The sequence below is a fragment of the Camelina sativa genome, chromosome 11 (assembly GCF_000633955.1).
Source record: "Camelina sativa cultivar DH55 chromosome 11, Cs, whole genome shotgun sequence".
NCBI lineage: Eukaryota > Viridiplantae > Streptophyta > Magnoliopsida > Brassicales > Brassicaceae > Camelina > Camelina sativa.
In genome coordinates this window covers 3,734,752-3,760,751 of record NC_025695.1, presented here as the reverse complement: position 1 = coordinate 3,760,751, position 26,000 = coordinate 3,734,752, and the positions used below count along the sequence as shown (strand labels likewise).

Sequence of the window (26,000 nt, the reverse complement as noted above, 5' to 3'; positions counted from 1 at the left end):
TTCTTTCTCGTACAAATTGTCAAAGAGTCCATCAGTTGCTGCGATGACAACATCGCCCTCATCCAGTTTCACATTGTAAACCTGCACATTGCGACATTGCGTAAAGCAAGAGCACATATTCTGGTTTACATGAACCATTCAAGTCTCAAGACTGTAAAGATTTCATTGCTTAAGTAGTAAAACCATCGTACCTCTGCAAGGTTTAGGACATCACAGCCTTGCGTAATATGTAAGGGAAAACAAAAATGATGAAACATTGGAGACGACTTCTGCAATACTATGCCGTCCCTAATAACCATGAATCCTGTATCTCCGATATTGGCAATGTGGAGTTCCTACAAAATAATTTTACATGATCACAGACTGCCTCTGACTCAAAAGGATTTCCAATGTAACATATATTGTTAGCGACCAAGTCTCACATTATTGTCAAGATGAGCAATTAAGGCTGTCGATGATCCAGAGGACTTAGTCTCATTGACACTTCTATGGAGAACTTGAACTGGGTCAGTCATCTTAGCAGTTTCATCAGAAATAATCTTCTGACAGTTGCTCATGAGTTCTTGAGAATACATTCCCTTATTGATTCCTGAATATGAACCAAACATATATTCGACAAGAAAATTATACACGTGAGTGAGTTTCTGCGAAACTTTGGAAAGCTATGTGAAAAATACTTAAATGTACCTTCAAATGACCACTGAGAGACTCCATCAGCAATACCTATCCAGTTGTGGTGAACGGTAAAATAAGCATCTTCCCGACCTGCCAAAGCCTGGACATCACTATTTCTAAATTATTATCCACATAACATAATTATAAGGACTTAAAATTTCAAAAATTGTCAGAATGTTAAAAATGACGTTTTTGAGGTGGCGGGAAATGAGAATGTGATTAAGATATGAAAGATCTTGAGATATCCTTGTAGTATACTATATAATGGAGTGTTAATAATTTAGCATTTCAACAAATCTCCCTACTTTTAGTTTATACTAAACAGAAAAGGATCACAGGTACCTTATAGGGCCTTTGGAGTGAAGCCAAACCAGAATCCAAGTAAAATTCTTTGGACAGAAGCTCTTCCCTGTTTAGATGTCAAACATCCAACCAAAACAAAACAAGCATGCAGTATGATTCCTAGCCCGGTATAAAAATATACATAGATACATGTAGCTGTATCTATGCAAGACAATAGTCCAGTTTGTTTAACACAAGAGTAAAATATATGACTTACTAACCTGCCAGAAGTCACTTCAATTGGTTCAAGAGTGGCCCTTTCAGGTGCAGGAACTTGGAGATCTTCCCCTTCTGTTTCATCGGCGGTTTTAGATATGCTACCATTATCAATTATTGCGTCCTTCACAGTTATTTCATCTTCTATGGTTGAAGCCACATTTTCTCCATCATTTTCCTTCATATATGATAAGTAATTAGAGTGGTGGCACTATATTCTGTTTAACAACACTCTCTGATGTCTCCTTCCTCCTACACTGTTAAAACTACTTAATGGTTTAGAGTAAGGACTCACCACCTCAGACGTATCAACTACAGGCTTTTCAGCGATCTCATCAACGCTGGGATGTGTTGCTTCTGGTTCAACTAAAATATTCTCCTCCGGTTCAAAAGTTTTCACAGGGTTTTCCTCAGAAGTATCAATTACAGGCTTTTGAGCGATCTCATCAACGCTACAATGTGTTGCTTCTGAAGTTGAAATGAGTTCATCAGGAAACACAGCAGCTGTAGCTGTTGGTTCAACTACAAGATTCTCCTCAGCTTCAATATTTTTCACAGGATTTTCCCTCACATCCAAATTGTCATCAATTCCGATGGCGTATACAGGCGAAACTTCCTCAAGATCCTGGGACTGTGAGCCAGGTTCAGCTAAATTCCCTTCCTCAACTTCAAAATTTTTCATACGGTTTTCCTCAGACGTGTCCATTACAGGCTTTTGAGCGATCTCATCAACGCTGCAAGGTGTTGCTTCTGGAGCTGATATGAGTTCATCAGGAAACACAGCAGCTGTAGCTGTTGGTTCAACTACAAGATTCTCCTCAGCTTCAATAGTTTTCATAGGCTTTTCCCTCACAGCCAAATTGTCATCAATTTCGATGGTGGATACAGTCACAACTTCCTCAATACCATGGGACTGTGAGCCATGTTGTGAAGTAGATGATCTCGGTCTTGTTTGAACCTCCATACGATTCTCAGTGATTTGTTGATAACCATTTGTCTCACGGTCTCCTATTTTATTGACTGAAGCTTTCTCCATGACTTGAGAAGAAAGAGGCTCCACATTATATGACTCAACCGTGATTTCATTCTCATTAACTGGCTCAGATTCCTCAGAAACAACTACATTTTCTTCAGTAGAGCTAGTAGGAATAGCTTCTGTTACACTAGCTACGGAGCTCAGATTGGACACACTAGCAAGTCTGGCTTCAACTTTATCTTCTTGGCTCCTTGATACATTCACCGAAGTTAAAGTTTCTCTTTTCTTCTTAGTAGGAGCACGAACCCTTTTACGATCCTTAATTTTGATGACATTGCTAAGATCGGAAGGAGCAGCTCTTTCATCTTTCTCAGAACTTGTTTCGATATTAGAACCGACCAATTTCTTCTTCGCATCAGATTTTTCCTTCAATACAGGAACACGATCAAGATCTTTTACCCCTTGTTTCCTTGAAACTTCACTGGTTGTTTCTGCTATATTCGCATGTTGCTTCTTCTCTACTTCTTCTACGCATCTCGCTTTTTCTTCAGCCTCGAGATATTTCTCAATTTCACTTGCATCCCCAAACCGGAAGACATAACTTCCATCCTTAAGCTCTGCAGATCCAAAAGCATAGCTCAGATTTCTAATTAAATAATTTTTTTATCACACAGTTATTTCTTAGCATCGGAAGCAATCATCATCAGACATTTAGAAACTAAGCAAGATCTTATGTTTGATACTCAAATTCGAAGTAAAACTTGTGATAATCTCGTAATTGAGGCTTCAGACACTTCAAAAATTAGGGAAATAAAGTAAAGCACAAAACTTTGCCGAAGATACTAGACTAGTTTCAGGAAGGAAGAGAGAACAAGAAAAGAAGATGGAAACACGAAGACTTACGAGTGGTGGACACGAGATCGAACTTCTCCGGAGCAGAATTCTCCGGTGGGCATGGAGAAGAAGAGGAAGCTGAAGACTGTGAATGTGAAACGGACTTAGCCAACTGTAGTTGAGAGGACAATCGGAACTCCGTAACGGAGAACTTAACTCCACCGGGAAGTCTCCGGAAGAAACCCCATGGACGGTGAAGAGAAGGAAAAATCAGAAAAGTAGGAGCTTGGAGAGAAAATATCAAGTGATCAGCCATAACTTAAAACATTGAAGTCTGTCTCTAACAACAACACAACAAGAACAGTGTCACAGGTGGTTTTAGACGATGGAGAGCACTTGAAGATGATAATTGGGTGACGTTAGTGGTAACCCTCTGTTTCAGTCAGGTGTGTTCGTTCGATTCACACATACATGTGGCTATAGTTTGTTTTTAATAATTGGCTATAAAAGTCATCTCTTTTATTTTGGCTCTGTTCTATCCTGTGGCCGAACCAGTCGTCAATCAAATCCCACAGCAAGTCGTTTCCTTCAGAGATGGTGACTCTAAACGCGTCTTCTCCTCTCACGACGAAGTCGTTCTTACCTTACCGCCACGCTCCTCGCCGTCCGATCTCTTTCTCCCCTGTTTTCGCCGTTCATTCGACTGACCCCAAGAAATCTAACGCTCAATCAGCCTCTGCCTCGGCTAAATGGAGTCTAGACAGTTGGAAATCAATGAAAGCTTTGCAATTGCCGGAATATCCAGATCAGAAGGATCTCGACTCGGTTATACAGACGCTTTCGTCTTTTCCTCCTATAGTTTTCGCTGGTGAGGCGAGGAAACTGGAGGAGAAGCTTGGACTAGCGGCTATGGGTCAGGCCTTTATGCTCCAAGGTGGTGATTGTGCTGAGAGTTTCAAGGAGTTCAACGCTAATAACATTAGAGATACCTTTAGGGTTCTTCTCCAGATGGGTGTTGTTCTCATGTTCGGTGGCCAGTTACCAGTTTTCAAGGTCGATTTTTTATTTGCTCAAGACTCCAATTGTTCTATATGTTTTGAGTTCGGTTTATGAATTTGTTGGTTTTATAAATATCCAGGTGGGAAGAATGGCTGGTCAGTTTGCGAAGCCGAGATCAGATCCATTCGAGGAGAAAGATGGCGTGAAGCTGCCGAGTTACAGAGGAGATAATATAAATGGTGATGCTTTTGATGAGAAATCGAGGATCCCTGATCCTCATAGGATGGTTAGAGCGTATACACAATCTGTGGCTACGTTGAATCTATTGAGAGCATTTGCAACTGGAGGTTATGCAGCTATGCAGAGAGTTAGCCAGTGGAATCTTGATTTCACCCAGCATAGTGAACAGGGTGACAGGTTCGTTAACTTCTCTCTTTGTTTATGTTATGATGTTAAATCAAAGTAGATGAGGTTTTCTTAAGTCAGAAACAGTTTCTTACAACTACTTGTTGTGACTAAAACAGGTACCGTGAATTGGCCAATAGAGTTGATGAGGCTTTAGGATTCATGGGTGCAGCTGGACTTACCAATGCTCACCCAATCATGACTACTACTGAGTTTTGGACATCCCACGAGTGCTTACTGTTGCCTTATGAGCAAGCGCTCACTAGAGAAGATTCAACATCCGGGCTTTACTATGATTGTTCTGCGCACATGGTTTGGGTTGGAGAACGAACTCGCCAACTTGATGGTGCTCATGTTGAGTTTCTGAGGGGAATAGCTAACCCTCTTGGAATCAAGGTTCGTGATCATTAGAACTGTGCTCTTTAGGATTATCAATTGCCTCAGTACAATGGATTTTTGTATGAGAAATTGTCAGATGGTGATTGGTGTACTTTGATGTAGGTGAGTGATAAAATGGTCCCTAGTGAACTGGTTAAGCTGATAGAGATACTAAACCCTCAGAACAAGCCTGGAAGGATTACAGTTATAGTGAGAATGGGAGCTGAGAATATGCGTGTTAAGCTTCCTCACTTGATCAGAGCAGTACGTGGAGCTGGTCAGATTGTGACTTGGGTTAGTGATCCAATGCACGGAAACACAATCATGGCTCCAAGTGGGCTAAAAACTCGTTCTTTCGATGCAATCAGGGTAACGTTCCTACTTACTTCATCTTTTGACTTTAATTATAATCGTATATGATTCATGTATTTGACATCAAATGAATTGAATTTCGCGGTGTGTATCAGGCTGAATTGAGAGCGTTCTTTGACGTGCATGATCAAGAAGGGAGCTTCCCTGGTGGGGTTCATTTAGAAATGACGGGACAAAACGTGACAGAATGTGTCGGAGGGTCACGCACCATCACTTACAACGACCTAAGCTCGCGTTACCACACTCACTGTGACCCAAGGCTCAACGCTTCTCAGTCTCTTGAGCTTGCGTTCATCATTGCAGAGCGTCTGCGAAAGAGAAGGCTCGGTTCCGGAAACCACCTATCATCTATTGGAGTCTAGAGGATAAGACAATACTTTGTCCGAGTTAGGGATATGCGTGTGTATAGAGAGGCTCTATACTAAGTTGCTAAGTTTTCAGTAATCGAGTTTATGTACCAAAGTGAAACATTGTTGTTTGTATGTTGGGGCTATGCTTTGTTTCATTACGCTTTACTTGTTTAAAATATCGTGAGTGGTCGACTTAATAAACTCATTAAATCAGTTCGTAAGAAAAAAATGGAAAGGTGTAAACTTTGTGACTGTTAGACTGTTACCACGAAAAGTATGTTCCTTTCGTTCTGTAATTGTTTTGACTCATTCGACATACTTCGAACCGTTTGACAAACCAAAAGTTGTATGATGAAGAAGATTAGAAAACTCTGAAAGCGATTTAACACGTGGACACCACTCGTTTACACAGAGAAAATAAAACGGGATTCGAGGGATTGAGATTACGGAGCCACCACTTCAATGGACTCTTCATTCTCAGCTCTATCCACCGTCACGGCCACAACGATGGCTAGAACTAGTGGTGGTCCTTCGTTACCTCTCCTCACTCTTTCTAAAGCTCTTAACCGTCATTTATCCGGCGCCAGACACCTCCATCCTCTATTTCTCGCTCGTTGTTCTCCCGCCGTGCGCCGTCTTGGTGGGTTTCATGGTAGTAGGCTTACCTCGTCTAATTCAGCATTGAGAAGCTTGGGAGCTGCTGTTTTGCCGGTTATCCGACGCCGTTTGCAGTGTTTGTCGAGCTCATCGCCATCTTTCAGGAGTATTTCGAGTGGCGGCGGCGGCGGTGCAGGGTTCGGTGGGTATAACGGTGGAAGTGGCGGCGGAGGTGGCGGGGGATCTGAGAGTGGTGATTCCAAGTCGAAATTGGGTGCTGCAGCAAGTGATGGTGTCTCCCTTCCTTCGTCCGATATCATTATTCTCGATGTTGGAGTATGTGCTCTCGTTTTTTTTTCTCTATTCTTCATGATTTCGAATTCGATCCAATACTGTTATTGTGTTGCTGACATTGATGTTCTACTCTATTTGAAGGGAATGACATGTGGAGGTTGTTCTGCAAGTGTGAAGAAGATACTGGAAAGCCAAGTAAGTGTGAAGTTTTTTACTTTTTTTTCTCTTCTTCCTCTCCTGGGTTGCTTTTCTCAGCCAGACCAAATTGGTGGTCTGTTCTTGTCTGACAGAGTATGGTTGCCCAATTTATTAAAAACTCTCTTGTTTTGTTTCCTTTTCTTTGATGTATAGCCTCAAGTTGCTTCTGCTAGTGTTAATCTCACCACTGAGACAGCAATTGTGTGGCCTGTACCGGAAGCTAAAAGTGTACCTGACTGGCAAAAGAGTTTAGGAGAGACGCTTGCAAACCATCTGACCAATTGCGGGTTTCAGTCTACTCCTCGAGGTGTGACTCCTAATATCTTTTTTGATGTTCTTTTTTTTTTTTTTTTTTCTNTTGCTGAAAGTAGGGATTATTATACCCTTCGCAAAGGTGGAGGGGATCATAATCACTATTTTCCTTATAAGCTTGTTTAGATCCTTTTTGTAAACTCAGTGTTGCAGCTCTTGTTTGTTTCTTTGACGTGCAGTTACTGCATACTATCTTATTTTGTGTTTAAAGCTTTTCTGAAATTTTTCATAGTTTAGTGTCTAGGAATAGGATTATATTGGGATAATACAGGTAGCTAAATGGTTATAGTGTGCCGAAATTTTCTCCCAAATTTTCCTCCAATAGGATTATATTGGGATGTATGTTGTTTTAAAATATAGTGCCATAAGTTTTAGTGCTTCAGTAATGCTAGTTGACTGGAAGTAAATATAAAAACTCATCATCTTTTTGCAAATCCGGTGGATAATTGTGGGGTAGGGGATGTTCCTGAAGATATTGCAGGAGAGTTTGCACCTTGATAGTACAAAAGATTTCTCCAGCAGCAATCATTATCGGTATGGTATGTTCTTTGTTCGAAGGAATTTGAATTTTTCAATTGTTGATTTTTAGTTTATTGTGGACTAGTTCTAAGTGTACTAACTTGATCACTTCTCCTTTAACAGATGATTAAAAGCAGCTGCTAATGGAGAATGGATTGTAACATAAATTTCTGGCGCTAGTGGTTCCAATTATATAGAATTTGTTGTCAGTCCTTGTGATAAATTGATGATCCTAAGGCCGTGTACTTATTTTATGTTTTTCATTTATGACATCCCTTTTCTACCAGACAGCATTTCTCTGTAGTGATGACCTTGTTCTATAATTGTCAATTTTTCAAAAGGATCCATTGAAAGCTATAAACTTTTATACTACTCATTGGATGTATGTTTTGATGGCAGACCTTCATTCAGTAATGGATTTCGTAACTCTATCTACTTGACACATCATTTTAGCTTGACTAGGGGATGGATTAATTAGTCAAGAACTCTTTTCTTTGTTCTTCTGTAATTAGTTTCTTTAGCTATCCTATCTTAAAGTGTTGTTTCGTTCTTTATATGGTAAGTCTTAGGGATGTCTGCTTATCAGTAGCAGAAAGATTCTGGATGCCCTTGCTTTTCTGGGTCATTGTATTTTACAGTTGTCTTTCTTGGTATGAGCATTAAGTATCTATCTTTGTTCCAGATTTGGTGACGGAGAATTTCTTCAAAGTTTTCGAAACAAAGACAAAAGACAAGCAGGCTCGCTTGAAAGAGAGTGGTAAATGGTTTCCCCAAATTTGATTTACTGTTACAGGAAATTGATATTTTGTTTCTGAGTTTTGTATATCACTTGATTGTTTTACAGGCCGCGAGCTTGCTGTTTCATGGGCCCTATGTGCTGTATGCTTAGTTGGCCATTTGACTCACTTTCTAGGTGTTAATGCTCCTTGGATTCATGCAATCCATTCAACGGGGTTCCATGTGTCTTTATGTTTGATTACGTTGCTTGGTCCTGGGCGCAAGCTAGTACTTGATGGTGTCAAGAGCCTTTTAAAGGGTTCTCCTAACATGAACACGCTAGTTGGTCTTGGGGCGTTGTCATCGTTTTCTGTTAGCTCACTGGCAGCCATGATTCCAAAATTGGTAATTAAACTATCCTTTCCCTCGCACCCTCTACTTTCCCGAGGAAATAAGTTTTGTTGTGGTTAATGAAATTTCTTTACGGGTTAACACTAATGAAATTTTTATTTAATGCTGAACAAAGCGTTGATCTAAACTTATACGTTTTCCCTGTAAGCTAGGAGTATTCGTCCTTGCGATTGATGGCTGATATTATATACCTGTAAAACTGTTTTGACATTCAGGGTTGGAAGATGTTTTTTGAGGAACCAGTTATGTTAATAGCTTTTGTATTGCTGGGAAGGAATCTTGAACAGCGAGCTAAAATAAAAGCCACCAGTGATATGACTGGCCTTCTGAGTGTTTTGCCTTCAAAAGCTCGCCTTCTGCTTGATGAAGATCAGCAAAATTCAACTGTTGAAGTTCCTTGTAATAGTCTTTCTGTCGGTGATCTAGTCGTCATACTACCAGGAGTAAGAAGAGAGATTTTCATTATTATGCATAGTATGTTGTTGTTTCCCATTTAGATTATTTAACTGGAAGGGATATACTCATTTATTCTTTTGCCAACTATATGGAGGATAAATATCTTCTTTTTAATGTTATTCTTTGTGTGCCCTTTTCATTGACGCGTGGGTTATGTTCTCCTTATTTACCCAGGACCGAGTTCCAGCAGATGGTGTTGTCAAGTCGGGTAGAAGCGCCATTGATGAGTCAAGTTTTACAGGCGAACCATTGCCAGTGACAAAAGAGCCAGGGGTAAGTTTCTATTCCACCCCTATCTTTATCTAGTGTAGCCTGAGATAGATGAGGATATTGGCAGCACGACTTTTTGGGTTGACACTCCTTTGGACATATTATAAGTTTCAAATTTATTTTGTAGATATAACTCAAATTTGTTTTGTGAAAAAAATCTTTTGGCTAGAGTCAAGTCGCAGCAGGATCTATAAACCTGANATAAACTATCCTTTCCCTCGCACCCTCTACTTTCCCGAGGAAATAAGTTTTGTTGTGGTTAATGAAATTTCTTTACGGGTTAACACTAATGAAATTTTTATTTAATGCTGAACAAAGCGTTGATCTAAACTTATACGTTTTCCCTGTAAGCTAGGAGTATTCGTCCTTGCGATTGATGGCTGATATTATATACCTGTAAAACTGTTTTGACATTCAGGGTTGGAAGATGTTTTTTGAGGAACCAGTTATGTTAATAGCTTTTGTATTGCTGGGAAGGAATCTTGAACAGCGAGCTAAAATAAAAGCCACCAGTGATATGACTGGCCTTCTGAGTGTTTTGCCTTCAAAAGCTCGCCTTCTGCTTGATGAAGATCAGCAAAATTCAACTGTTGAAGTTCCTTGTAATAGTCTTTCTGTCGGTGATCTAGTCGTCATACTACCAGGAGTAAGAAGAGAGATTTTCATTATTATGCATAGTATGTTGTTGTTTCCCATTTAGATTATTTAACTGGAAGGGATATACTCATTTATTCTTTTGCCAACTATATGGAGGATAAATATCTTCTTTTTAATGTTATTCTTTGTGTGCCCTTTTCATTGACGCGTGGGTTATGTTCTCCTTATTTACCCAGGACCGAGTTCCAGCAGATGGTGTTGTCAAGTCGGGTAGAAGCGCCATTGATGAGTCAAGTTTTACAGGCGAACCATTGCCAGTGACAAAAGAGCCAGGGGTAAGTTTCTATTCCACCCCTATCTTTATCTAGTGTAGCCTGAGATAGATGAGGATATTGGCAGCACGACTTTTTGGGTTGACACTCCTTTGGACATATTATAAGTTTCAAATTTATTTTGTAGATATAACTCAAATTTGTTTTGTGAAAAAAATCTTTTGGCTAGAGTCAAGTCGCAGCAGGATCTATAAACCTGAATGGAACTCTCACTGTCGAAGTGCATAGATCAGGAGGTGAAACTGCAGTTGGGGACATTATTCGTCTGGTTGAAGAGGCTCAGAGTAGAGAAGCCCCAGTACAGCAGTTGGTTGACAAGGTCTTTCCTCTCTTTCCTAGTGCTTTATTAATACCAATTTGGGTTTACCTTGATTTCCCGTGTAATGTTGTGGAGCATAGAAAAAATTAAGTATTTCCAATTTTCCATAGACATGGCAATTTGACAAACTTGTCACTGAGTTTCCCGTTACTGGATAGATATTTGATTTAGAAACCAATTTGTATTGTATTTTCAGCGAGATACTATCTTGTGGATTTCCTTTGTAGATATCATTAAAATTGTTGGGACAACAATAGATACTAGTTTTCTTATGGCAATCATGTGTCTATGGGTGATTCCTAATTAATGGGACTGAGACGTCTTCTTATTCCTTGATCACTGTAAATTTATGGAGTCTACTGTACCTTTGTTCTAATTTTGAACTAATATGAATAGATTGAAATTTCCATAGTTTGCTTTCTTTCTTTTCTTGTTTGGCCCATATAGTGTCGTAACTTTCAGCTTCTTATATCCTCTTAGAAGCGGTGTTAGTAGCTGGGTTCCTACTATCACTTGGTTTATATAGGAGAAGACATTTTTTGTTGGATGGCGTGGAGTTGAAATTGCAAATTTGCACATTTAGATTTAACCAGGACTAAACGATTTCTTTTTTTTTTGCACTTACAGGTCGCAGGGCGCTTCACGTATGGAGTGATGGCACTCTCTGCGGCTACATTTACATTCTGGAATCTATTTGGTGCTCATGTTCTTCCTTCTGCATTGCAAAACGGGAGCCCAATGTCTTTGGCCCTTCAACTATCTTGCAGCGTTCTGGTATGCTTGAAATTTATTTATTTTCGATTTAAATGTTAGTACTTTCATGAGATCAAGCATGTGCAAACAAAGTTTTTGAAAGCAAATACCCCATGATATCAGTTAAAAATTTAGAGTGGATATGTATTTCACTTTTGACTCTATTAGAACCTTAATAATTTAGATTTATCAAACCAAGGATGGCTTAAAAAGAGTTTCTCCATCTTTTGTTTATCATGCTGCCTCACAGACTTTTATTTGGACCAGGTTGTGGCTTGTCCTTGTGCCCTTGGGTTGGCTACACCAACCGCAATGCTGGTAATTTTTCTACTGAATAAACAGTTTTTCTGCATCAATCAGACAGAGTAAGACGTTGAAGACCTTGATTATATCCCTTAGGTTGGTACGTCATTAGGAGCAAGAAGAGGATTACTTCTTCGTGGTGGTGATATTCTTGAAAAGTTTTCCTCGGTTGATACTGTTGTCTTCGACAAAACTGGGACACTGACGAAGGGACACCCTGTTGTGACTGAAGTCATTATTCCTGAAGATCCAAGGTTAGGCTCTTTACTGGTTCAAAATATTCAGTGATCTACATGTTCATCAAGGGTGTATTGATACTTAGAGACTTTCCATTGTGTGTGGCTTACCTATGTTAGGCTTTCAAGGTAAAAAGCATAAGGCTCTGTCAATAATTTACTTGAATATGAAAGTTGGTTAAATTTAGAGGGAAATCGGATGGGAACAAAAGAGGCTAGCAAAACATGGAGAGTGTTCAAATATTCGCCTTGTTGCATTAGGAAGTCTCTCACTGACAAAATATTGTTACCTTTTTTATATGAAGCTTCTTACATACCCAATTTTGCGCCTAAAAGCTTTGTCAGGGTTGAAATTTTTTTATGCTTCTTGGCACAGCTCTTCGATAGTTTTAAATAATAATTGTTAATGCCTTGTACTGTTTCAAATTAGTTTTTGTTTCTTGAAATTTCCACATACTTCTGTGTTTTGTGAAAACATCTGACTCCTCATGTTCTTATGCAGAGACAATTTGAATGATACTTGGTCAGAATTTGAGGTTTTGATGTTAGCAGCTGCTGTTGAATCAAACACTACTCACCCTGTAGGGAAAGCGATTATAAAAGCAGCCCGGACTCGTAATTGTCAAACTATGAAGGTAACACTGTAAATAATATTTATTTCCCTAGTTCGATGAAGTTAATGAACTCCATCACTGCAGGCAGAGGAGGGAACATTTACTGAAGAACCAGGGTCTGGTGCTGTTGCTATTGTCAATAATAAGAGGGTTACAGTTGGGACCCTAGAGTGGGTTCAGAGGTATTATACGTTCATCCTTTGTATAAGTGGTTTATTATCTAATTTAGGTGTGATCTGGCTCCTGATAAGTAACCATTGTAGTCTCATATATATTTCATGTTAGTATAATTTATATTTGTATCGCCATTTATGCATTTTTTTGTTGATGATGTGGTCGTTGCTGTCACAATTTTCACCTACTAATGCTGCCTGGCCACAAATCAAGATTACACATATATTCTTTTTTCCTCCATTGGATTGTACATACCTATCTAACTATAAGTATTTGTGGGGCATGTGAAGCTGAACAGTTAATAAATAATACATGATAAACATAAGGAAGTTGCAGGTTTTTGAACTGTAAAAAGACAGAAGCTCTCTTTTTAATTTACTCTTGCGCTATGCAGACATGGAGCCACTGGGAGCTCATTGCATGCATTAGAAGAGCATGAATTTAACAACCAGTCTGTTGTGTACATTGGGGTGGATAATACACTTGCTGCAGTCATCCGTTTTGAAGATAAAATCAGGGAAGATGCTGCTCAAGTTGTTGAGAATTTGACTCGCCAGGGAATTGATGTGTACATGCTGTCTGGTGACAAGAGGAACGCTGCCAATTATGTAGCTTCTGTCGTAGGAATTAATCAAGAACGGGTATGTTCTTATATTCTTACATGGATTGAAAAAAACTTGTTTAGGAGTTTTGGCATGCATGGTTTGCTAAAAGGTGGTATTTGGCGAGAATTTACCAAAGATTAGAAAGTCATCTCTGTAAATCAGTGATTGAGCTGTAGGCAGAACCCTCGTTTTGAACAAATTAAAATTTGGTCCTACTGACTTTCATTAGTCAGATACTCAGATAAAGTTCCTGCAATCTCCTCATTCCCTTCAAAATGCATGATCTAATTTGTTATACAGGTTATAGCAGGAGTTAAACCAGCAGAGAAGAAGAACTTTATCAATGAACTTCAAAAAAATAAGAAGATTGTTGCCATGGTGGGTGATGGAATAAACGATGTTGCTGCTCTGGCATCATCTGATGTTGGAGTGGCCATGGGTGGTGGTGCAGGAGCGGCCAGTGAGGTGTCTCCCATTGTCTTGATGGGAAATCGATTAACACAGGTTTCTCATATTATCCCCACAGCATTTGTACTTTTTTCATTTGTGCTATAAAGTGAGAGCTCCGACTGATTTCTACATTAAGTTAGATAGTCACTGCCGTTTTGATCCGATATATGCTATTAGTGCAAATCAATTTAGCTTGATTTAATTTTAATTTCAGGAAGATACAAAAAACTAGTGTATCTAACAGTAGTGATGTAATCCAACTACAAACTGAAGTTTACTTCTGATGAAACTTAGAACATGTTTAAGACTTGTAGACTTGTCATTATGCATCTTCATCTAGTTGTATAGATTTTTCATTGATGCGTAAAATTGCTGGTCATAGGAAACTGCAATTTCTTACTGAATCAAGGGTTTTAGATGTTTCCTTTTGGCCTACGTGAATTTGGACACATGTAGTAAGTATTTACATGATTTACATGCAGTTGCTTGATGCAATGGAGCTAAGTCGGCAAACCATGAAGACTGTGAAGCAAAATCTTTGGTGGGCGTTTGGATACAACATTGTAAGTTGTTCTGCATTTTTCATGTCTTAATTTCATTGCTGAGTAAATTGTGAATATCTAATGAGTTAATATTGTCTTATGTTCTATTTATCTAAAAACTATGTAGGTAGGAATCCCAATTGCGGCGGGAGTGTTGCTACCATTGACTGGAACCATGTTGACTCCATCAATGGCAGGGGCTCTCATGGGTGTAAGCTCTCTCGGTGTCATGACTAACTCTTTACTTCTGAGGTACAGATTCTTCTCGAACCGAAAAGACAAAAATGTCAAATGGGAACCAAAAGAGGAAACAAAGCAGCCACATGAGAAAACAAGATGGAAGGAAAGCTCTTAAATAAGGCGTATTGAGTCAAGATATCGTGATTTTTGCAGAGATTAGTCTGTTTTGTTTTTTACTTTTCACTCTTAGCGATAATTCCGGGTCTTCTTCATTCTTGAGAGGGTTTATTAGGGTATTGATACTTTGAAGAATCATCTCAATTGTTTTTTCAAACAATTTCTTTGAGCTTGTGTAACACATTCAAAACTCTGTCTTGGCTTTGGCATTTGATACACTGGAATTTGATTTTGTATAAAATATATAGTGAAATAAGCAGCGGGGGTTTCAGTTATATTATGTCACATACGAAGTAGAGATACAAAATTCATGTCACATAGCAAAACTCATTGCCAGAGCAAGTCCTTTTTATATTCCAATACAATATACTCAGTCTGGAAGGAGCCCCTCCAAATCAATCAATAAAATAACAACCACAGAATCAAATATCAACTCTCGATACAAAAAAATTCAGTTCTCCTATACTTTAGAACCAATCGCACTTAATGAAACAATGTGTAGAAAAAAAATTCCTCCCCTGAATTGGTTTGTGTTACGTGATCTTTGACAATTCAAGAGAACTTGCGTGTAGATGAAAAGCAGTAGTTTGATCGGTCCAGTTCATACCATATAAGTCATTCCAACTTGCATCAAATGCGAATGCGGAACGCTTAGGTTTGTTATCCCTCTCCTGCAGTTCTTCCTCAGGAAAGCATACATGTAATTTATAACCAGCTTCTTCAGGAACCAAGAATCCTTAGTAGCCCTTATGTCCCCATGTCCCAGCAGATACACCACCCCTGACTCTTTTGCTTTGTGAATAAACGACAATTCTTTTTCTAGACTCTGCTCCACATCCAACGCCGTTGAAGGACCTGCCCCAAAATCAATGCTGGCCCTTCTACTTTCCACGGGTTTCTTGTTTGAAAAATCCGTGTGCTCAGCTAAGAGAGGCACTCCAAGTGAATACACACTTCCATTGGGTGCTATCAAAACTCTGGACAGAGTCACATCATCCTCGGAATCTGTATCATTATGGTCTCCGTCACTCTCAAGTGCACGCTCCTGCGCTTCCTTACGTATAAATTTTTCTAGACTTTCAATCAGTATTTGCTCAAACGCCTGGTGATTTTCCTTCCGCACATCTTTGTATCCATACCTGTTTTAAACGCACAGCACTTTATATATGAAAACATATTTGTTATAACTAAACTGTCTTCCATTTGAAAATCGATTGTTTGTTTACCTGGCAACACAGCGGAATAAATGATAGCTTCTTGGGCAGACACGTCTGAAAAGAAACCTCTCGGACTGAGGCACGCTTGGAACAGGGACATACTTTATACACACAAAGATAACCATGGAATGGATCGCAGGAAGGGTGGTTAGAAAATGACCAAAAATTGCTGGAACTCCTTTTGCTAGCTCATTATAAAGCAGACCAATACCGGGTGCTCTAATCGTCCCAAGGTTACTGCCCAGTTCTCGTAGTAGATCCATTGGTAACTTTTTCTGAACTTCAGTTTCATACTTCAGTTTACTTCCGTAGTTCCAAACGAACATTATGAGAAACATGATTGTAGCAAAAACCAGGATTATCCAACTTCCATCACCCACACTTGAACAAACTGATGAGAAGAAAATCAGTTCGACTGCCAGGAAAACAAACGCAAACAAGCTCACAACTATGATGTTCGTCTGCCAGATAAGAAGCATGATAAGGGTCACCAGAATTGTCGTGGTCATCATAATTCCCAGTTCTGCGATGCCTGTAGATCCAAATCAGAAACCTCAGCATGAATATGTCTAGGCATAACGGACAAGCCACACAAAAAAAAGTGCATAGAAAAGTTAGAAAGTAAAGAACAGCGACAGTAATTACATCATCTTTGTAACAGAAAAACATCAAACACCATGTACTAGAACTTAAGGTTCAATAACTTGTGTGGTAAAACTAATTAAAAGTAACTAAAACGGGTTTCAGCCAAATATCTCTATTTCCCCAAACCAGATTCTACGAGAAGAAAATATTACCATATGCGTTTCCAATCGCGAAGATGTTTGAGGTAGAGCAGACAACGATCAAACACACCACCAGAAGGTACCAGTTAAGAACCGGTATAGAAATCTGTCCAATGAATTTCTTAGAGGTGTGAATGATTTTAAGACGTGGGAAACAGCCTAGTGCTATTGATTGTTTGATGCATGTAAATGTGGCTGTTGTCATTGCACGACTGGCAATTAAAGCAGCGATATTAGAAATGACAAAGACTGGCCAGAATAAAGAACCTGAAACAAAAAACAGGGTAACAAACAGTTAGAAACGTGAAGTGAGAGGTAAAATCAAGCCAGCAAATGAAGGAATACCCTTGTCGATCTTGACGTACTGTGGAAGCTAATGGATCTTACTTGGAACTGACGAAAAGAAAGCATCCCCAGCATCACTGAAGTTTTCAGAAAGGTATGCGGCTTGACCCAAATAACCCAGCAATAGGCAAGGTAGCACCAGAAGGATAAAGGTAAGCTGCAGATAAACACTACCACTGAATCAAAAGTTCAGATGAGAAAGAACTATCAGAAAGGAAAGAGCAAGAAATGAGTATCTATATCCTTAAACTACCTGGATGGAGTGAACGGAAAAATAACTAAGATCTGCAAACATGGCCTCCGATCCTGACATCCACATGTATAGAAATGAGCAATGAAATTCAGACAAAATCATTCAATATATTAAAGCTTTTTAAAATATATCCCAGAATATGAAATTTACCGGTTGCACATAGAACGCAACCCCCAAGTGCATACCATGCATTTACAGAGTTTCTTTTGAAAAAGAAATAGATATTTGCAGGATTGAACGCTTTAAAAACGCTGCTATCATATTTAACAAGGTTGTAAATTCCAATGCCAGCAAGACAAAAGAACCACAGGAGTAAAGCAGGACCCAAAAAAAGCCCCAGTTTGCTGGTTCCATATTTTTGTACACTGAACAAGATCACAAGAAAGCTGACTGATATCACGACCACCTGATCTGCAAATGAAGCCGCAGTCAGAAATTTTTCACTAAAAATAGGCCACCAATCGCTCGTAAAGATAAGATTATGATGTTTGTTGAAAGCTTAGTAGAATCATTAGCCACTATTGAGGGGGCAGAAGAGTTTATAAACCCATAAAGAGTTGTCTGGTCCAAGGAATACATATATCCAAGGAAGCTTTTACAAGTTGTGGAAGTCAGACGAAATCATATGCTCATGACCATATATAGGCTAATGAACATCAACTACGGACGGTTAAAAGTTACCTTGTTCAATAACACCAACTCCGACCTTCAGACCACCGATAGCAGACATTACTGTATCCAAAAAGAGTATAGAGTTAACTGCAGATTATTCATGCAATAGTAATAATGCTCACAATCCTTTTTCCCTATAATTGATATGTGACATATGTAACAAAAATGTAGCCGACAGCATATAAGTACCTGACATTGCAGGCGTAACAACAGCATCAGCAATCACCATAGCAGTGCCGGCAAGAACTAAAATAAGAAGAAGCTTTTTCAAGGCCATTGACGCCTCAAGTCTTTCTTTAATAATCAAGGATCTTTCAAGTTCTGGAGATGGAACCTTCAAACCAAAGCCTGATATGCGAGCATCAGATGGAAGTTGATTTGGGATAAGGCTAACATTTGCGTTCCTACAGATCAACGAATACAGAGCAAAAGTACCACCTGCAGTTCATTTCCAATAAAAGTAAGGAGACATTTCCACCTTAAAAAAAGAAGTTCAAAAATTTACACCAGATAGATAAGGGAAAAAAAAGAGAAATATACCTTCACCATCATCATTAGCCCAAAGAACAAAATATACATACTTTACAAGAGGGAACAATATCAAAGTGTATATAACCAATGACAAGGCTCCAATTACATCTTCTTTGTCGTTAATTGGAGATCTTCTGAACATGACACTGAAGGTATACAACGGACTCGTACCAATATCACCAAATACAACCCCTAGAGTCTGCAAAGCAAGTATGAGTTTCTTCCCTATGCCAGACTCCTGCAAACAAAAAACAAATTAGCAAGTTCCTCAACTTAATCATGAACATTCACATACACAAATATGACCATATAAAAAAAAAAAAAATAGAGTAAATGGTAAAACCTCGATATCGTTTTTCTGAGTTCCAGGAATCTCAAGAGCGTCAACGTCGAAAGAGTCAACGGCAGGGCTAGTTCGAATCAAACGCTGCTCAACATTGTCATCCTCATCATCGGAATCCATATCAGCGTGATTATACTCGTCGTATCCATCGTCGTCGTAATCTTCGTTAACCTCATAGTCATCCTTCTCATCAAACACCCATCGCGACAATGACGTCGTCGAATCGTCTCCGGCCATCTCCTCATCAATCTCAGACCCATCGCCTCCACTGCTTTCTTCTTCCACGTGAAACATCGAATCACAGTCGGGAACACACAATGGAGAAGATCTCGTGATTCTGATTCAGATTCGTATCTCTCTCTCTCTCTCTCTCTCTGATCCAATCCAAGGAAAAAACAACGGTGTTTTTTGAGAATTTGAGATTGAGAGATAGAGAGAGAGATGAAGGACCTGGCACGACTGAGGAACATGCTTACACGTGTCTAATCGTTATTGAATAATTCAACCGAAGAAACAAATTAGCTTAACCAAAAGTAAACCGGATCTCGTTAGATTTAACTAATCGGGTCCTCGATTAGTTAAATAATTCACGCTGGGCGAAGTTCAAGATGAGAGTACGTCTCTGCAGCTGCGACTGTGCTACACACACGCTCATCAAAGTCACAACGAGACGAGAGAATCGATCATCCAATCATGGCCTCAGCTTCTTCCTCTGCGATTTCTTCGCTCTCATATCAAATCCGTCCAAAAGAACCGATCTTTACATCAAAAGCTTCCTCTTTTAGTTCGACGGGTTTAACAAAAAGGAGAGTGTTTGGATCTATTAGAGCAGCTCAAGTGACAAGTCATGAGAACCCTAGACGACGTACTCAGAACGTCGAAGGAGATATATTCGTTGGTAAGTGAAGTCTGTTTACCTTTTTTATTTATTTATTGCTGATTGGAAGAAACAAAGAGAGATCGATAACAATGGATTTGCTTTTTTTTTTGGTTTTGGCAGACAATACTTGTATTGATTGTGATACATGTCGTTGGATGGTTCCGGTAAGGTTTCCTTCACCTAACTCTGTAAAAGCTCCTATGTTTCTTTGATCTTTTTCTTGTCTTGTGGGTCGTTTTGGTGGTCCTATGAACAGTTCCATTGTTTTAACCTTTTGGATCTATTGGTTGGTAGGGTAAAGTAGTTGTGGGTGTTTTGTTTTGGTTAATGGGAAGTCGATGTCATAGGCTTGATCTCGAAGAAAGATATACTAACTCTGGATTTTTGATCAGCTTCATTAATTGGCTTCTCACAATCATTACATTAGAACACAAATTTAGCATGTTCAAGTTATAGTAGTTGTTTGTAAGCAGGCTAAAGCAGCTGTTAGAGGAGATGTTTATATTCCCTTTGGATTTGTTTAGCAAGTTCTTAAACTGTCTTTCTGCTTTATCTTCACAGGAAGTATTCACTCGAAAGGACAACATGTCTGCGGTTATTAAACAACCAACCTGTAAGGAGGAAAGACTGAATGCTCTTCAGGTGCCGTAGCAACCTTGATTTTCTTTCTAGTTATGTTGAATTTCTGAAACACACATTGAGAATCTGAGATGTTTTTGAATTGTTTTTGTTTTTGATTTTTGATAGCGTTTTTGGGTACCTTTAGGTCCTTCTATGTGGAAATGTTTCCTACAATTTCATAGACTGAGAATTTCCTTATGATGACAAATTTGAAATTTCACTTCTTAGAACGATTCTGTCTGGTTTTCCTGATTACTCATGGTTTCGTGTTTCTTTCAGGCCTTACTATCTTGTCCGACGGGCTCCATTCGCACTGAAACTCCACCTGCTGACATAGGCGAAGCTCAAGAGACTTTTCCACTTGCAGTAGACAAAGACACAATTCCTGTAGATTCTCATCCCTTAAGCATTCATTTTCTAGGATGGTTATAACAATTTAAAACTCTGCTTAGATAATTGTAAGCATACCTCGAAAATGTTTTAAGATTTTGTCTTCAGGTTTTTAATAGCTGTAGGTACAATATTCCTAAGTTCTTAACTGATTAAGCTCTACAAAGAACTCATGCTTCCATGCTACCCTGCTCTTATATGTTGTCTTCTGTTTTCCCTGAGGCTAATCAATTGTGAGATATGTATTATTCTCAGGGCGTTTTTCATTGTGGGTTTCATTCCAAGAAATCCTACGGAGCAACTTCATACTTGATCCTTCATCGTGAGGGAAATATACTTATTGATAGGTATATGCCTCCTTGCAATACTTTTATGATTATCTTCGCTATGGCCATTAACTCGACACAACTGATATACGGAGGTTGTGTTGTTTCCTGCAGTCCTAGGTACTTGGAGAAACTTGCTCGAAAGATTGAGATGATGGGTGGTGTTCGCTACATGTTTTTGACCCACAGGTAGAGTTGATAACACCAAAATGAGAAACTCCATGTTTTCTTATTGTAACCTCTATAATAAGGATAAGCTACTTTATTGTTCAGGGATGATGTTGCGGATCACAAGAAATGGGCAGATCGATTCAAGTCTACCAGAATTCTGCATTCAGAAGATGTATGTCCTTGAATTTATCGCACTTAGCTTTCTGCACATTCTTGATTGATTTTCGACATCTGAATTTTGTGAGAAAAAGCTTGCTTACAGAGTTACAAGGACCTTGGGCTGACTATATGTATGCTCTGTAGAAAATAGAAAGCAAACTGGCTAGGAATTTTGTTACTAAATCCAGCTTTAGTCGACTGCTAGTAAGGGATATTGTTACTATGTTAGGTTGAACCTTCGACCTCTGATGTGGAGTTAAAGCTAGAAGGAAGTGGACCATGGAGCCTCTATGAAGATGTCGAGCTTATACACGCTCCCGGTCATTCAGCAGTAAGTTTGTCCAACTGCAAGAACATATTTGTTAGAAAGAATTTCATTATGATCTCGGGATAAGAGCTTAGTACAATATTGCAGGGATCAGTGTGCCTGTTCCATAAGCCCCTCAAGGCATTATTCACTGGAGACCATGTGATAATGTCAGAATCTGGATTGAGCATATTAGAGCAGTACAATCACGGTTCAGGTAAAAACTTATTATCTGTTGAATGTCTTTGGATATTTCATTCAAGAACATAGAAAGAATAAAGTTTGATCTAAAATGTTTTTGTGTTTGTGGCAGTGCCTCTCCAGCTCGAGAACGTAGAAAAATTGATCAGCCTGGATTTCAATTGGCTACTACCAGGTGAGTGCACTTTTCCTATATGTCTATATATATCTGCTTAACTTAAATGAAGATTTTTGATTTTGATGGCGGTTTTGTATATCAGGGCATGGAAGAAGAGTACATTTCAAAGATGGAGAAGTAAAGGCGAAGAATCTGGAAGCACTTGTTCAGAAGCACAGAGAGAAACAGCTTGTTTCTTTTAGCAAATCCGGGAAAGCTTAAGACAAACTTTGGTATAGTGGTTCTAAACCGGTAAACCAAACTAAACCAGACTGAATGTCTCTTAGGATGGTCTGTCTCTGTAACCATTGTAATTCTTTGTAACATTGTAATTTGTAACGCTTCGACGCTTATTCAACTGAAACCAAGATCGTGAGTAAAAGGTTTGTAAAAGCTTGTTTAGTCATTTATAATACAGCTGTTTCATTACACACTGTTGTATTTCAGCTAAAATTGTCCATTTTTTATTTATAATAATTGTTTCATTAACTCAACCTCATATGATTTCCGTTTGTTGACAATGTTAAATTATATTCAAAGAAAAAAAACAATGTTTGTTACCAATGATTATGCCTACGTTTTAAAAAAAAAAATCCCCTTACATTCTAATTGCTATTCAATTTTGATACAAACCAAGTTTGGATTCTACATTCATACTTCGAGCCTCCATCCTCCGAGATAGTGCTTAACCGGTTCTGGAATTTGTTTTAACACAACTCATGGTAGTCCAGTGATAGAAAGGCTTGATTAAGTGTTCTCTCATAGATAGTGGAAACAAGTTTTAAAACATAGTTGTTTTCGTACCATTGCAGACATAATCAGAAAACATCACACACACGGGAACGTAAGAAAATGCACTGATAACCCATTTCACAAATTTAGCAGTAGATTAGCGATCTAAAACAAATGTCACCAAATTTAACAATTTAAGTGACATCTTTTAACTATCGACGCACATTCAGAGACATAAAGAAGTTCAGTCACTAAACTATTTTCAACCACTCCACTAAATAAGACTAATAAGTGGAACGTCACTCAAAAACTGCCACGAAACATTCCCCACCTACAAAGATAACAAATACTATTGAGCACTCCCTCCCCTTGTTGCTAATTCCCACTACAACAACCAACAATAAAATTGTTACTACTAAGCATGTCATTAACATTATGCCTATATATATACAAATCTATCTTCTGACCACAATTTTCACATCATAGATTTCAATTCATTACAAAACTAAAAAACCGTTGACAAAAGGAGAAGAGATGGGAGCTGGTAGAATGATAAGGACAGCGGTTATTTTAGCAGTAGCTTTTTTCATGATAGGTTCTGACAATGTCCACGTGGCAACAGCTCAGGTCTGTGGAGCTAACTTGTCGGGACTGATGAATGAGTGTCAACGCTACGTCAGCAACGCCGCACCAAATTCTCCGCCCCCATCTCGGTCGTGCTGTGGGCTAATCCGTCCAATCGACGTACCTTGTGCTTGCCGCTACGTTTCGAGGGATGTTACGAACTATATTGATATGGACAAAGTTGTTTACGTCGCTCGTTCTTGCGGCAAGAAGATTTCATCCGGTTACAAATGTGGAAGTAAGTATTATTTTTTTTTTTTTTCTTGATATTTTGTAGTATTATTTTCGTGTTTGTTAAAATATGTCGTAATTAGGATTTGAATCTACTAGGTTACACCATTCCGAAGGCTTATTGAAGAGGGAGACAAACAGAAATTGAATTTGCTATAAAAATTATTAAGATGTAATAGTGTCTGAATAATGATGATGATGATGTCAAGATTTGGGTCTTGTAATAAATTTATATAAATCAAAATGGAGGATCGGAAAATAATGAGACGGCAATATATATAGTTTGCGAGTAACAAAATCAAATGATAGTGTGTTAATTAATGTTTTCTATATGGAAATTGAAATACTGGAAAAAAAAAATCAACTAGCTAACTCATTTTCTATACGCCCATTCCGGTTAATGACGCTTAAGTTTTTTAAACTCCAACTTCATTTCAGTATTAAAAAATTGCATAACATACTAGCAAAGTGATCCGCAGTACAGAGTTTTTTGAGGAGCATCATAATTGTAAGAACCAACATTAAAGAGCATAACACATTAAACGACTTGGAACTTTGGAAGTGTTCGACCAAAGATAAACGACTTGCATGTTCATAACTTCATATCCGTGTAAAGACATTTTGTTTTGACGTGCTATTGTGTATCTAACGTGACGCCTCCATCAAACGGTATAAAATTTTCGTGTACGTGAGGAAGTCTCTTTCTCACTATTTTTGCGTGGAATTAGAGTGTTACATTAAGTCAAATATAATTTGAAACTTAAGTGACAAAAAAACAACCCCACTGTGGGCGTTGTTGTGTTACAATATCTTAAATATTCTTTAACAAAAAAATGTTATTTTTATTTTTGAACATTATCTTAATGAAACTAATACTATAATTAATCAATTTTAAAAAACAGAAAACAAAAAAAATTAACTAATGGGAAAATTAAAAGAACCCACGTACATTGTTTCTCGGAAAAAAACAAAACCACGAGCGCTCCCCAAATTACAATACTTGCGGCTGCTTCAGCCTCTTGTTTTCGTTCTCTATCACTTTTCTCGACCTACCTTTATAAAACCAAATNCATGAAACTCTCCTTTAGGAAAAGCTTTTCAGCGGTCAAGAATCTTACATGGGAAAGAAACAATACAAAGATTGATGGATTTCTAACAAACCACAACATCCCAAGATAACACCAAGGGTAAAGATAACAAGTGCAACTAAATAAGCTAGTGCAAAGATAAGGAGGCATAAAAGCCATAGATATAGTTTGATCCACCAAGGAGATCAACCACATGAAGTGAGGGGAGGCTGACGAAGACCGAATCACTGGTCGCAAATCGACAATTTGCCACACTGGAATACAAAGATTCCGACGGGTTTTTAAAAACCTAACTCGCACTAAAGATGATGAATCTTCAGCTCCCTGAAAAAGGAGGCAGCATGTAGGTTGGGAATAAGTTCCCAAGAGTCGAGCACCGGAGAAAGGATCCAAGATAAAACCATCTTGCCACACCACATTGAAAGATCTAAACCAAGTGGTTACCGAAGAGTAGAGAACATGACGCGACTGTGAAAACAAGGGATTGGAGACAAGGAAAAAACATGAGCGCCTCCACAGAAAAATAGAGAAAGCTAACCATGCACTCCAAAAGACACCACTAGGAAGAAGAAGACACTTCCAACAATATACTCTGTATCGGATGACAAGACGAGCATATACCACCTGTCGCAAAAACACCCATGCTAGAAATGGGTCAACCTTATAGGGAAGTCTCTCCATGAGAGAGGAGGAAAGTGAAAAAACTAACACGAAATAAGACATTCCGGAGTCCAAAAATTCACAAAAACTACTAGTATACAAAACCAATAGCCTTGGAGACCGCTTTTTGCGCTTGGAATTCTGCTTTAGACTTAACCTCTTTAAAAGAAGTGATCTCTCCCAGTAGGAGGAAAATAAGAAAATATCACTCTCCTTGATGGAGGAAGTTGAGACTACAAGACCCTTATGGTCTATAGGTAACACATTTAGCTTGCGTCGACAACTTTGTAGATCCTTCTTAATACCAAAGAAAATACACATTGGTACACAAACAAAAAACGTAGAAACTGGCCGAACTCCTTTGAAGTTTTTATTTGGCCCAAAATCTTGGAAAATAAACACTGGTCAAACAACCAGGAATTAAAAAGTGACACCATCTCCATTGAAAGTTTTTTTAGACTCACCAGGCCCATTAACAAAATCTTTTGGAGGCCATAACCAAAATTTTGGCCCATCTCAATTAGGGTTTTGACCCTTCTTTGAAAAATCTTCGAGAGGCTGCGGCGGTTAAACGACGCTTCACCAAGACGCGCCGGAGAATCTTTGCGGTCATACGATGTAGGTCTCACCCACAGTTTGGATGGAAGTCTTATGGGGGCTTGCAGATTTGAGAGATTTGGATTAGCGGCCGATATACATGGTGG

General features: G+C 38.7%; 6 protein-coding genes across 9 annotated transcripts in view; 4 read left to right on the top strand and 2 right to left on the bottom strand.

Moving 5' to 3' along the window:
* Nucleotides 1-3,478, bottom strand: part of LOC104727593 (probable protein phosphatase 2C 62) — a 5,755-nt gene extending 2,277 nt beyond the window's left edge. The window contains exons 1-8 of the mRNA XM_010446685.2: nucleotides 3,113-3,478; nucleotides 1,529-2,826; nucleotides 1,239-1,411; nucleotides 1,018-1,084; nucleotides 688-775; nucleotides 423-589; nucleotides 192-335; nucleotides 2-81 (exon numbers count right to left, since the gene is read on the bottom strand). Coding sequence (XP_010444987.1) covers nucleotides 2-81; nucleotides 192-335; nucleotides 423-589; nucleotides 688-775; nucleotides 1,018-1,084; nucleotides 1,239-1,411; nucleotides 1,529-2,826; nucleotides 3,113-3,359 — 2,264 coding nt within the window. The 5' untranslated portion in view covers nucleotides 3,360-3,478. The remainder of the gene's footprint in view (nucleotide 1; nucleotides 82-191; nucleotides 336-422; nucleotides 590-687; nucleotides 776-1,017; nucleotides 1,085-1,238; nucleotides 1,412-1,528; nucleotides 2,827-3,112) is intronic.
* On the top strand, nucleotides 3,573-5,757 carry LOC104721465 (phospho-2-dehydro-3-deoxyheptonate aldolase 2, chloroplastic). The gene is made up of 5 exons (XM_010439452.2): nucleotides 3,573-4,096; nucleotides 4,182-4,459; nucleotides 4,567-4,843; nucleotides 4,949-5,194; nucleotides 5,293-5,757. The coding sequence occupies exons 1-5, from the start codon at nucleotides 3,638-3,640 to the stop codon at nucleotides 5,557-5,559; spliced, it is 1,527 nt and encodes a 508-aa protein (XP_010437754.1). The 5' UTR covers nucleotides 3,573-3,637; the 3' UTR covers nucleotides 5,560-5,757.
* On the top strand, nucleotides 5,906-14,878 carry LOC104721462 (copper-transporting ATPase PAA1, chloroplastic-like). Of its 4 annotated transcripts, XM_010439447.2 has the most exons (17): nucleotides 5,906-6,480; nucleotides 6,580-6,633; nucleotides 6,790-6,943; nucleotides 8,150-8,224; nucleotides 8,312-8,589; nucleotides 8,811-9,038; nucleotides 9,226-9,324; nucleotides 10,420-10,569; nucleotides 11,197-11,343; nucleotides 11,590-11,640; nucleotides 11,722-11,879; nucleotides 12,364-12,496; nucleotides 12,560-12,657; nucleotides 13,044-13,290; nucleotides 13,555-13,758; nucleotides 14,187-14,267; nucleotides 14,374-14,878. In XM_010439447.2, exons 1-17 carry the CDS (start codon nucleotides 6,010-6,012, stop codon nucleotides 14,599-14,601), a joined length of 2,856 nt encoding a protein of 951 aa, XP_010437749.1. In that variant the 5' UTR covers nucleotides 5,906-6,009; the 3' UTR covers nucleotides 14,602-14,878. The 4 variants fall into 4 exon arrangements, 3 of the variants coding, with proteins under 3 accessions (XP_010437749.1, XP_010437751.1, XP_010437750.1); XR_002034074.1 differs by lacking the exons at nucleotides 10,420-10,569; nucleotides 11,197-11,343; nucleotides 11,590-11,640; ... (5 more) ...; nucleotides 14,187-14,267; nucleotides 14,374-14,878 and adding an exon at nucleotides 9,491-9,521 and having other exon boundaries at nucleotides 5,920-6,480; nucleotides 8,811-9,069; XM_010439449.2 differs by lacking the exons at nucleotides 8,150-8,224; nucleotides 8,312-8,589; nucleotides 8,811-9,038; ... (9 more) ...; nucleotides 14,187-14,267; nucleotides 14,374-14,878 and adding exons at nucleotides 7,406-7,482; nucleotides 7,591-7,843 and having other exon boundaries at nucleotides 5,941-6,480.
* Nucleotides 14,904-19,143, bottom strand: LOC104721463 (potassium transporter 13). The gene is made up of 10 exons (XM_010439450.2): nucleotides 18,750-19,143; nucleotides 18,416-18,644; nucleotides 18,065-18,313; nucleotides 17,885-17,935; nucleotides 17,354-17,614; nucleotides 17,204-17,256; nucleotides 16,993-17,107; nucleotides 16,618-16,872; nucleotides 15,830-16,352; nucleotides 14,904-15,742 (listed from the first exon to the last, which is right to left on the bottom strand). Exons 1-10 carry the CDS (start codon nucleotides 19,041-19,043, stop codon nucleotides 15,205-15,207), a joined length of 2,568 nt encoding a protein of 855 aa, XP_010437752.1. The 5' UTR covers nucleotides 19,044-19,143; the 3' UTR covers nucleotides 14,904-15,204.
* On the top strand, nucleotides 19,347-22,392 carry LOC104721464. Its single transcript, XM_010439451.2, has 11 exons — nucleotides 19,347-19,647; nucleotides 19,750-19,793; nucleotides 20,191-20,271; nucleotides 20,530-20,637; nucleotides 20,896-20,987; nucleotides 21,081-21,155; nucleotides 21,240-21,309; nucleotides 21,526-21,627; nucleotides 21,712-21,820; nucleotides 21,917-21,979; nucleotides 22,065-22,392. The coding sequence occupies exons 1-11, from the start codon at nucleotides 19,443-19,445 to the stop codon at nucleotides 22,181-22,183; spliced, it is 1,068 nt and encodes a 355-aa protein (XP_010437753.1). The 5' UTR covers nucleotides 19,347-19,442; the 3' UTR covers nucleotides 22,184-22,392.
* Nucleotides 23,159-23,865, top strand: LOC104721461. The gene is made up of 2 exons (XM_010439446.2): nucleotides 23,159-23,555; nucleotides 23,648-23,865. The coding sequence occupies exons 1-2, from the start codon at nucleotides 23,228-23,230 to the stop codon at nucleotides 23,671-23,673; spliced, it is 354 nt and encodes a 117-aa protein (XP_010437748.1). The 5' UTR covers nucleotides 23,159-23,227; the 3' UTR covers nucleotides 23,674-23,865.

What these genes read in the sequence shown, in the direction of transcription:
- LOC104721464 (XM_010439451.2), top strand. Translation starts at nt 19,443, where the DNA reads ATGGCCTCAGCTTCTTCCTCTGCGATTTCTTCGCTCTCATATCAAATC. An exon ending in TACATGTTTTTGACCCACAG is followed by an intron (nt 21,156 to 21,239) that starts GTAGAGTTGATA and finishes TTTATTGTTCAG; the next exon opens with GGATGATGTTGCGGATCACA. An exon ending in GAATTCTGCATTCAGAAGAT is followed by an intron (nt 21,310 to 21,525) that starts GTATGTCCTTGA and finishes TTACTATGTTAG; the next exon opens with GTTGAACCTTCGACCTCTGA.
- LOC104721462 (XM_010439447.2), top strand. Translation starts at nt 6,010, where the DNA reads ATGGACTCTTCATTCTCAGCTCTATCCACCGTCACGGCCACAACGATG. An exon ending in TAGGAATTAATCAAGAACGG is followed by an intron (nt 13,291 to 13,554) that starts GTATGTTCTTAT and finishes TTTGTTATACAG; the next exon opens with GTTATAGCAGGAGTTAAACC. An exon ending in GGGCGTTTGGATACAACATT is followed by an intron (nt 14,268 to 14,373) that starts GTAAGTTGTTCT and finishes AAAACTATGTAG; the next exon opens with GTAGGAATCCCAATTGCGGC.
- LOC104721465 (XM_010439452.2), top strand. Translation starts at nt 3,638, where the DNA reads ATGGTGACTCTAAACGCGTCTTCTCCTCTCACGACGAAGTCGTTCTTA. An exon ending in CTAACCCTCTTGGAATCAAG is followed by an intron (nt 4,844 to 4,948) that starts GTTCGTGATCAT and finishes ACTTTGATGTAG; the next exon opens with GTGAGTGATAAAATGGTCCC. An exon ending in GTTCTTTCGATGCAATCAGG is followed by an intron (nt 5,195 to 5,292) that starts GTAACGTTCCTA and finishes GGTGTGTATCAG; the next exon opens with GCTGAATTGAGAGCGTTCTT.
- LOC104721461 (XM_010439446.2), top strand. Translation starts at nt 23,228, where the DNA reads ATGGGAGCTGGTAGAATGATAAGGACAGCGGTTATTTTAGCAGTAGCT. An exon ending in ATCCGGTTACAAATGTGGAA is followed by an intron (nt 23,556 to 23,647) that starts GTAAGTATTATT and finishes TGAATCTACTAG; the next exon opens with GTTACACCATTCCGAAGGCT.
- LOC104721463 (XM_010439450.2), bottom strand. Translation starts at nt 19,043, where the DNA reads ATGTTTCACGTGGAAGAAGAAAGCAGTGGAGGCGATGGGTCTGAGATT. An exon ending in GGCTAATGATGATGGTGAAG is followed by an intron (nt 18,314 to 18,415) that starts GTATATTTCTCT and finishes AATGAACTGCAG; the next exon opens with GTGGTACTTTTGCTCTGTAT. An exon ending in CGCGATTGGAAACGCATATG is followed by an intron (nt 16,353 to 16,617) that starts GTAATATTTTCT and finishes TTGGATCTACAG; the next exon opens with GCATCGCAGAACTGGGAATT.